Source organism: Petromyzon marinus, chromosome 15 (assembly GCF_048934315.1).
Source record: "Petromyzon marinus isolate PM22_M1 ecotype Great Lakes invasive population chromosome 15, UKy_Petmar_22M1.pri1.0, whole genome shotgun sequence".
In the NCBI taxonomy this organism is placed as follows: Eukaryota; Metazoa; Chordata; class Hyperoartia; order Petromyzontiformes; family Petromyzontidae; genus Petromyzon; species Petromyzon marinus.
Genome location: NC_133681.1, coordinates 2,366,399 through 2,376,619, shown reverse-complemented (window position 1 = coordinate 2,376,619; position 10,221 = coordinate 2,366,399). Strand labels below are relative to the sequence as shown.

General features: G+C 51.8%; 1 protein-coding gene across 3 annotated transcripts; it reads right to left on the bottom strand.

Annotated features, from left to right (window-relative positions):
* Positions 1–7,451, bottom strand: KLHL31 (kelch like family member 31). Of its 3 annotated transcripts, none has more exons than XM_032954636.2 (3): positions 7,235–7,451; positions 3,944–5,167; positions 1–3,573 (listed from the first exon to the last, which is right to left on the bottom strand). In XM_032954636.2, the coding sequence occupies exons 2-3, from the start codon at positions 5,122–5,124 to the stop codon at positions 2,841–2,843; spliced, it is 1,914 nt and encodes a 637-aa protein (XP_032810527.2). In that variant the 5' UTR covers positions 5,125–5,167; positions 7,235–7,451; the 3' UTR covers positions 1–2,840. The 3 variants fall into 3 exon arrangements, with proteins under 3 accessions (XP_032810527.2, XP_032810528.2, XP_032810529.2); XM_032954637.2 differs by having other exon boundaries at positions 3,944–5,164; XM_032954638.2 differs by having other exon boundaries at positions 3,944–5,129.
* Between the last annotated feature and the right edge of the window lie 2,770 nt (positions 7,452–10,221).

Here is a 10,221-nt window from a genome sequence, read left to right as displayed (position 1 = left end):
TTAAAATGAAACGTCGTTTTATTCTCAAGGAAAACCTAACACAATAAATTAACTCAACAATCACAGAAACACGCATTTGTTAAGGAGCACAGCACGAGGGACGATGCTGAGACGTGCCCAGCGCCCGGTCACTGGAGACCAGAGGGCCAGGCCACGTGCGGCCTGGCTGTGACCGGCGTGCAGAGGGGCACGGTCGAGGAGGGGACGGGGTGGGGGGGTCAGAGACGAGAAAAGCCACTGCCATGGGGTCGTCAGGTCTGCCCGTAACGCCACGGTGCGTTTGTGATTCGATTTGACAAGCGGTACGGCAAGGCTCCTCGCGATCGAGGAGTACATACACGCGAGGCCGCTCGTGGTTGTGGGTAGCTGTAAAAATTAGAAAGTACAACTCCAGTACAACACAGCGTAGCATCGGGAACGGGGTGCAAACGCAATGTCAAATGCCTTTCTAAAACTATTTTTGGCCACTTGCTCGTCACATTAATCAGCGAATGGTATGGGGGTGGGAAATGTTCGGAGAAACCTGACGTTCGGGAAGCATCGAAAGCAAGGTTCGACCATTGAAATGGTAGAAGAACAGCGAATGCGGGTACCGGGGCAGATAGCCAGCCGAGGAGCTCGCTTCACTCACCTCGGCGCCGGGGTTTTCGTGTCAACCAAATGCACATACATTGTGTGGGAAATCACTGTGGGACGGACAATGGCTTTCAAAAATTATTTCAATTGTCTGACACCACAATGTGCACAACGCCAATCCAAATCCCGAATGTTTAAATTGTACCCAAAAACGAGATCACATGCGTCCATACATAGCCATGGCCAGGGCTTAATATCTGCTGGAGTTGTCCTGGAGTCGATAGGAGCAAGTTCAAGAAAATATTCCATCATTAAACTCTACATTAAATATTCCATAAGAAATGTAGCCATACTGGATTAAGCTCGGGCCGCAGAGAGAGGTGAGACCACTTATCTTTGTATAAGATCTCCTTTGTAAAAGAGATAATTTCACCGGGTTAAAGGCATCACCTTTATACAGAATGGATATAAAACGTGAATTGGTTTAAGAAGCTGTTCAAAGCAGACAATATATTATTACTTCAGAAGTTAACATGCCCAGGCATATACCATTTACTCATCCGTTCAAGTTAGATAATTAACTTAAATTAGCATTGCTTCAGTTATCAGAACTATCCTGGTCCTTGTGCATGGCAACAGGCCACCTGTTTCACAAAATCTCCACCATGAAAGCGTACATGTAAACCATCCACCACCCCCAAAATCGCCCCCTCGTACCAACATTCCAGATTCCAGTTTTCCTGCTGGGACAGAGGCATTAATCAATATGGTGGGGGGCCAAATGTGTAATGTATGTGCAGGTCACAACCACAGAGCCACACCGAGTCGTGGGCCATGGGCGAATGTACCATCTCATGGACAAGTACCGGTTGCCTTCCGTTGTGGTCCACAGTCCAGATGGACGAAAACACTTTACAGAGATGGACAATGGAGTGGCGACTATATGATGTATGTATGCGTGCTAAACTTCTTTCGCACCGTACGTAGCCAACCGTGCTAATCGGAGGTGCTTAGAGTTTGGCAACTCGATGTGCAATGGCTACCGGGGTTTGGCAGAAGTGACGGTGAGGTGTGGTAACGTCAATAGGCAATGGCTGTGGTGACCGTGTTGCTCTTGTGCTGATGCTGGCGGTGGTGGTGACGACAAGGGACATGAAGGGGGCATGGCTGGAGGTTCTCGCATGGGCATTGCTCTCACAATTGCCTGCAGCTCAAGCACAGGGCACGAGGTTTGAACATCGCTTGCGTCATTTCACATTGTGATGAATAAAAGTGAGAAAATTTGAAAAAACAAACTTGTTAAAACGATTAATTAAGTCTGCACGGCAGTATTAACTGACAAAAGGAAAAGTTTGGTGTCATTTTAGAAAACTCAAAGCACAACTCCAAAAAGATTCTAAAACTGAAACACATTTTCATAACAAAAAGATAAAACAATATATCAGGTAGTTGTTTTTTTTTAGTATACAGAAGGAAGACGGGGGAGGATGGGCATAGGACTGCCAGAATACTTCAAGTCAGGCATTTTATTTATAATCGCATACCATTTTCCTAAATGTGTGCACAGCATTATTGCATACGCTATCAAAGAACTCCGCTTAGATGGACGAATGGAGGAGGACGTCACACGTGAAAAATATATGTGAATACGGGTAAATCCCAGAAACCCTACGGGCTGCGCTTGCCTGGTTCCTCATGGCAACGTCAGCGCCACGCCACATGGGGGGACATAATCATCCAGACGGGGGCAGTGCTGCCAAAACCTAGGACCTTGTTTGCTTTATTTTTTCACGACATATCCACGCAAATATAGACCGAGCAAAAGTGGCGTATTTTTTTATTGTTAATAATTCTCTCTTCTGCATAGGTAAACAAGAGATGTGGGGTTAAATAAGCCTTTGTACACAGTCACGATATCTCTGGGGGTTGTGCTAATCGTGGGGATGCACCACATCCCACCACACGACGCGGTGCAGGTGCAAATCCATTAAACCCGGGGAAATGCTGTACCATGCCATGGAATCTTCACCAGGGTCGCAATATTGTGAGTGCCGCTAATTTTTTTGTTGAAATCTATCAGCCATCTTATCTGCAAATCCTCCCTCTATAGACAAAGGGGCAGAATGGCGGGTCTACTAATGCCCTCACAAGCAAGACGATTTGCAGATAAGGGGGGACGGGGAGTTCTACCACGCAGGTACAATAACGGTGACGGAGCTGTGGATCCCCCCACCCATGCCCATCCCCAACGGCGCCCACGGGCGTCAGATGCTGAGCGGCACAGAAGACGCGGAGCTGGCGCGTGACTCGCGGAGGCCACGGCGGGGCATGAGCAGCGCGCAGCACGAGACGCCCACCACGGCGTCGCACAGCTCGTCCTCTTCCGCCCACTCGTTGTTCTCCGCGTCGAACACCTGGATGCACTTCTTGTACTTCTTCTCCCCCTCGTTCCAGCCGCCGCACACGTACAGCCTGTGGTTGAGCAGTGTCGCTCCCGCCGTGCTCACACCGATGGTCAGGGGGGCCATGTAGCTCCACTGGCTCGAAAACGGGTTGAACGCCTCCACCGTCAGCACGTCGACGCGCTCCCCGCGCGGGCCCAGCTGGCTGCCGCCGACCACGAACACGCGCTCGCCCAGAGACACCGAGCAGTGCCAGCCGCGCGGGGTGCTCAGGCTGGCGCGCTCCTGCCACCGGTCCGTTGAGGGGTCGTAGCCGCACACCGTGCGCGAGTACGCGTTGCTTATGTATCCGCCCGTGACGAGGATATTGCCGTCGGAGACCGCGCTGGCGTGGCAGCAGCGCGCCACATCCAGGGCGGCCTTGGGCTGCCACTGGTTGATGGCCGGAACGTAGGACTCGACGGCCAGCAGGGGGCCCTCCAGGTTGCGACCACCGATGGCGTAGAGCTGCCCGTTTAAGGCGCTAATGCTGAAGTGCGTTCGCCGTTGGCTCATGCTCGCGAGTTGAATCCAGTTGTTAAAACGAGGATCGTACCTGCGCAGGGAAACGGCAGTGATGATTTAATGTCAAAGACCGCACGATTGAAGCGCATCGTCATCACCATGCATGATGTCAGAGTTACGACTGATGTGCTGTGTAGCTCTTTTTTCAGATGTGGACCTCGCCACATATGATAGCTCAACAAAGTGGCTTATCATGTGGAAATTTATAGCAGCCAATTATTCTAGAACGCATGTTTATAAATGTGGGGAGAAAAAAACTGAAAAAATGCAGGTGACCACGGGGAGAGACACATCCAAACTCCAAATATACAGCAGGCATCATGGTCGGAATCGAACCCACGACTATCCTGCATACCAGGCGAGGTAGTTAACATCTCCTAACCACTGTGGGAGTGTGTTACCTGCAGACGGTGCTCACGGCATGTTTGGCTTGGTTCCTTGCGTCATTCTGGTCCTCGCCTCCCGCCACGTAAAGGAACCCGTCCATGACCGCCACGCACTGGTTAAAGCTTTTGGCCACCATCTCCGTGAGCTTTCCCCAGCCCATCTCGGGGTCTCGGTACAGCACGTCTCTGTTCAGAGACTTCTCCGTGAGCGCCGAGCGCCCGCCGACCGTCACGAGCACCTTGAGGCCGCCACGCAGCTTGGTCCGCCGAGACTGCAGCGTGTTCTGTTGGTAGGGCAGCAGGTGGTAATTCATGGCGTCCACTAGCAGCTTGTGGCAGTCGTGGTCCTGCATCATTCTGGGCACCGTCTGCACGTACGTCACCAAATCGTGAGCTGAAATGGTACTGAAGCGAATGTTGCTGAGCAGATCTCCGGAAAACTTGAGGCGTTTATCATCGTGCTCGAGCCACTTGAGAGCTATGTGAAAAGCGGTGAGCTCCGAATTAATCTCGAGCGTGTCATCTTGGAGAAACTGGTTAATTTGATCGAAACTCAGCTTAAGGAATCCCTCCGTTTCTGAGAAATCGACAAAATTCTCTCTGAGAAACTTTTCGGCCATATCTTTGGTGTTGTGCAGGTCAAAAGCACGGGCGATGTTGGCCACGTGGAGGCAATTCTCCACGTTCAACTCCTTCATCAAATAGTCGCAGCACATCTTGAGCAGGGAAGAGACCTGCAGGCGGGTTGCCGAGGAGAGGACGCTGCCCACCGTGGCGAGGGACAGGCCGAGCCTGCCCGTGTAAGCGTACGTGACCACCCCAGCCAAGCCCACGGCGGATACATCGTTCACCTCAACCTTCTGAAGCATGGGGTCCTTGCGCAGCACACTCCTGATGTACTCGCTGCAGGATGCGACCACCACTTTGTGCACCTCGAACGACTTTGCCTTGGTGACCAGTGTGAAATCGCAGAGGAATTTTTCATTTTGCATAAACTTGAGCCCTTCCAGAAGCTTCTCGCTGTGCGCAGGATTGCCGACGTCGGAGACAGCCTTGGGTAGTCCGTTCCATTCGTCCAGGTGGTTATTCCAGATGTTGGCTTTGTTGATCTCCTTTTCGGCGAGCATTTGCATGATGGACATGTCGGTAACCTCATCCTTGTTTACCTTTTTGTTGCTCTTCTTTTTGGGTGCCATTGGATCTGCGCCCGAGACACCACCGTTCAAGGTTACGAGCCTGCTGCAAGCGGAGAGGGGAGCATTGGCGAGATCGCAGCGGTCAACATTAAATTCACCACGGGACAGTTTTCCAAAACATTGCCAGCCAGCCGTCGTAGCAGCCGATTCGGCTGCTGACAGAGAAGCTTCAAGTTTCCAAATTTATATCGCTTAACTCAAGTGAGAAATCAAGAGATGGGGGGGCGGAGGTAGTCAGTCGCACGTGCAGAGTGACCTGGGTAGATAAAACCATGAGATTTAAACTACATCAGACGCAAAGAGATACATGGAAACTAATCAACCCTCTTCCCAAAAACATCATAGTTCGCGGCAAAAATATAACACACTTTGTGATTCATCATACACCTGAAATTAAGCGCATTGTACGGGCTCTGGCTTTTACGCGGACGCACAAGGGCGAATGACATCAAATCTTTAAATAGGAGCAGGACGGCGAGCAGCCGGCACTGTAGGGCAGCGCCATCGCCTTGTAAGGCGGGCGACCCTACAAGGCGCAAGTGCCCCGCGCTATCAATACGCGCGCGCTGCGCTATGAATAGCGCTCGACAACAACGCCGATTACAGCGCTCAGCGCATTCCCGACCCGCGGCGACTCTCACTGCACGTGTCCTACAGCGTCGGGCAAGTGTCCCGCAAAGTCGGGCAAGTGTCCCGCAGAGTCGAGTAAGTGTCCTACAGCGTCGGGCAAGTGTCCCGTAGAGTCGGGCAAGTGTCCCGTAGAGTCGGGCAAGTGTCCTGCAGTGACGGGCAAGTGTCCTACAGTGTCGGGCAAGTGTCCCACAGCGTCGGGCAAGTGTCCCGTAGCGTCGGGCAAGTGTCCCGCAGAGTCGGGCAAGTGTCCCGTAGTGTCGGGCAAGTGTCCCGTAGAGTCGGGCAAGTGTCCCGCAGAGTCGGGCAAGTGTCCCGCAGAGTCGGGCAAGTGTCCTACAGCGTCGGGCAAGTGTCCTACAGTGTCGGGCAAGTGTCCCGTAGAGCCTGGTAAGTGTCCCGTAGAGTCGGGCAAGTGTCCTACAGTGTCGGGCAAGTGTCCTACAGCGTCGGGCAAGTGTCCCACAGCGTCGGGCAAGTGTCCCGCAGGGTCGGGCAAGTGTCCCGTAGTGTCGGGCAAGTGTCCCGTAGAGTCGGGCAAGTGTCCCGCAGAGTCGGGCAAGTGTCCCGTAGAGTCGGGCAAGTGTCCCGTAGTGTCGGGCAAGTGTCCCGTAGAGCCTAGCAAGTGTCCCGCAGAGTCGGGCAAGTGTCCCGTAGTGTCGGGCAAGTGTCCCGTAGAGCCTGGCAAGTGTCCCGCAGAGTCGGGCAAGTGTCCCGTAGTGTCGGGCAAGTGTCCCGTAGAGCCTGGCAAGTGTCCCGTAGAGTCGGGCAAGTGTCCCGTAGTGTCGGGCAAGTGTCCCGTAGAGCCTGGCAAGTGTCCCGTAGAGTCGGGCAAGTGTCCCGTAGTGTCGGGCAAGTGTCCCCGAGACCAGGGGGCCAAATCCCCTAGAGCTGGGCGCCTGGCGCCTGCGGGGTCACGGCTCGACACCCCGCTGGGATGCCGAGCCCTGCCCTCGCCTCCTCCTCCACCACCTCCTCCTCGCCCCCCTCCTCCTCCTCATCATCATCATCCTCCTCCTCATCCCCGTGACCTTGACCCCTGTGCGCTCTCTCTCGCCGCCCTTAGCGCCTCGACTCGGCCGACCTTGTCCGCAGGTTCCTGTCGAAGCGACTGCGCGAACGACGCATCCCGCCGGCCTGCTACAGTTAACGAGCTATTCCAATGTCTACCCGCCACTACTGGTCATCTGTGAGGGAACAAAAAGAGCTTCGCAGCTCATCGGATTCCTCCGGAGTGTAAATAAAGATTAAGCAGCCGCCAAGTGTCCGTTAGCTGGACATCCGTGTAAAAGAGCTTTACGGCTTGGTCGGATTCCTCCAGAGTCTCCAACAAGGGATTCCGATGAACCGAATGGAGCGCGGCACGGAAATACTCCGTACATTGTCCAGCGTCATCTGGGCAACTTTTTGCTGTTTTGGGCGACTTCCCGCAGTCTGTGGGGACCCCGTGGCCTCGTTGGGAGTGGAGCGGGTCTCTTACCGGCCGCGCTCGGCAGAGCCTGGAGCTTGGGAGACCGTGGACTCCGGGAGCTTGCGATCCGACAGACTCTGGGTGCCAGCAGCAGAGCCTGGAGCCCGTAGGTTGGGAATCTGTAGTAGCCTGGAGCTGGGAGCCAGGTGCTGGGCGCGGGGGTACGCGCTCACGGGCACGCGCTTATGAAGCCACCGGCACTCGTTGTCTCCGCGCAGGGGGACACGGCCGGGGCGAATCACGACGGAGCACGCGCGGACTCGGCATGGGGGGTGGGGGTGGTGGTGGGGGGTGGTGGTGGGGGGTGGGGGGGAGTATCACTCCGCCAGTGATGCGGCTGTCAGCTGTGCGCGTCTGTCCGTGAGGTGGGGGGGGGTAATGGCGGGAAAGTCGACGGCTCGGCTGTTGCCTTTAATAACAAACTCGAACGGAGGGGGGAGGGGGAATGCAGCGAAGGACAATTTCATCTTGCGCAGGGATTACAATTGTGAGGGAAAACTCCCCCCGTTGATCACGTTTATTGTATTCTTAGCTTTAAATAAAAATTTTCACGTTTATTGTGTTTGATGAATAAGAATGACGACTGAGACCGCGTTCACGAGATCTGAGTGCTGCTGCTCTGGTGACGACGGTGTCCGATGATAAATCATGAGGGATAAAATGTATTTAATGTCAACACCGTTGCGAAACACACAATCCCCTCGTGAGACTGGATTAACGAAACAAAAAAATCGTTAACAATGATTAGCCTCAGAAATATGAGGGCCCAAAAAAAATCGAAAAGTTATCTTTTTTTTTTGAAGCTTCAAATCTTGATGTCAAGTTTGAATCTCATGCCCTTGCAAAAACCTCCAAACTTAAATCCGCGTGGGCTGAGACTCAAAACCAGGCGAGACATTTGCCCCTCAATTTGCTGAGGGATCCCAAGATTTTACATTTTGGACTTTTGAATCCTTATGCCACGTATGAATTCAGCAATTGCATAAAACATTGCTTATCAACTCAGGCCCTCATTTCTCCAATGCCAAATCATGCACATGGCAAACGTATCACGCCAGCCCGTGCATCATAGGTACGGCGGGAACGATGGGCCAACGTTGGGAAAAATTTAGTTTTTTTTTAACATTAAGTTTCGTTTCATTGTATTTTGTTTAATCAGGGGAGTCCTCAAGAGACCAGAGGATAGTCTCATTTGCAAGAGTGACCCGGGGGCATTAATCTGCCAGTAGGTGCTGATGATTTTGCTGCGATGTATGTTGAATTTCTTTCACACCATACGTAGCCAACCGTGCTAATCGGAGGTGTTGGGGGGGGGAAATGACAACAAACTAAACACAAAAAGCAGTCCTAAAGAAACGAGTTTTCAATCTATATTTAAAAGCGGATCGCTCCTTATAGAGGAAAGAAGAGCGTTCCAGACGGCCGCAGAAGCACATCATGAAAGCGCGCGATGCCGTGAACGTCTTTGTTCGATCAGTGGCCAAATTGATCGATCTGCTCAATCTCAACGGAGTAATTTGCGGTGTAATCGAATTTGGAAAATGTGGACCCTGACTCTGGCACACGATGGCCTACTCTTGGGAATTACATCAGGGGATCTTGAACGTCCTCTGTGAGGCAGAGGGCAGGTTGGAATTGTTATGGTTATTACACCCTGCAGTGATAACCAGGTCGGCCGCAGGATTTCAACCCCGAACCTCTGCAACAAAGTAACGATCGCGTTGCCGCTGGTCCGTGTCACCTGCCTATGAAATTCATTATCATTGCAGTCCGTTCTACAACGGCGTGTGGTGTTCATAACGCGAACTTGAATATAACGCGATTAACTTATGGGGGAACACATTTTTGTACAACTCAGATGCCAATTCAGTGAACGGAATAACATCGCGCGAGTAGGAATGAGCGGTTGTACGGCGGCGTCGGCGTAGCATCACACGAGACATTGGGATGCTGCTGGATGCTTCTAGATGCTACGCACGCTCCTCAGTCTTTGTTCAGCCTGCGTACGCATTTCACGTGTTATTGCGGACTGTGCTTTACCCTACATTATTTATTATAACGTGATTTTTCCATAACGCAGTGTTCTTCAAGAACGCAACTACCTCGTTATAGGAGGACGGGCTGTATTTTTTGTTCACTGCACCATTCAAATCCAGTCCACATTCTCCCGTGTTTTTCGTCGGTTTAGTACAGCATGAAATAATCCATATAATGTATTGGTAAATGTTTCCTTTTCTCTTTAACTAGCATGCCACAAACATCGACTTAAATATAGCCACTTAGCAGACTGTGCACATATTTGCTATATTTAAAATAATAACACTAATACTTGGACACAATTGTGGCTAATGTAACAAAGACAGGATTATTGGTCTATACACTGTGCTCTATGATCACAATAGAAGTAGGCTACTACAGTCTGCTCGTCAGCCTGGAGGACACGCTATAACGAGCTTGATGAGATTATCTAAAAATACACACTTGTGATTTTTTTCGTCACTCTCTTGTTTAGTTTAAGAGGGATACAACTCAAGTGATTGTCACATGCACCACGTGTCATTTTCGGTCTCGTCCCATGAATACGCGTAGGTGATCTTGGAGTGCAGACTGAAGCGAGGACATGATGATTTTTTGAGCTGCAATATTTGTTGTTTGTGTGTCCCGCTTGGGGGGGAGGATGACCTTTCAGCCTTGTAGAGAGTGTGAATGAGTAAGCCATCTTCTACTGCACAGAGGGGGAGGGGGGGGGGTCACAGCAAGAGACTGCATTACAGACACGAGCTCAACGTCGCATTCGGGAAAAGTTAGTGGGAACATTGATAACGCTGATGTTACGATTAAAATCTGTCAACAACACAACATTACAGCACAAAGCCATTTTTTTTCCCCTTAACAGTAGGCGAGAGATAATTGCTTCTGGGCCCGCACGGGCAACAACGTCACACAGAGGTTTGACACTGGTCAATGACGCCCGTTTTGAGGACTTCCTTGCGCGT

Coding starts and splice junctions, on each gene's coding strand:
- KLHL31 (XM_032954636.2), bottom strand. CDS start 5,124: ATGGCACCCAAAAAGAAGAGCAACAAAAAGGTAAACAAGGATGAGGTT. Junction 3,574..3,943: donor GCCGTGAGCACCGTCTGCAG/GTAACACACTCC, acceptor TTCCCTGCGCAG/GTACGATCCTCGTTTTAACA.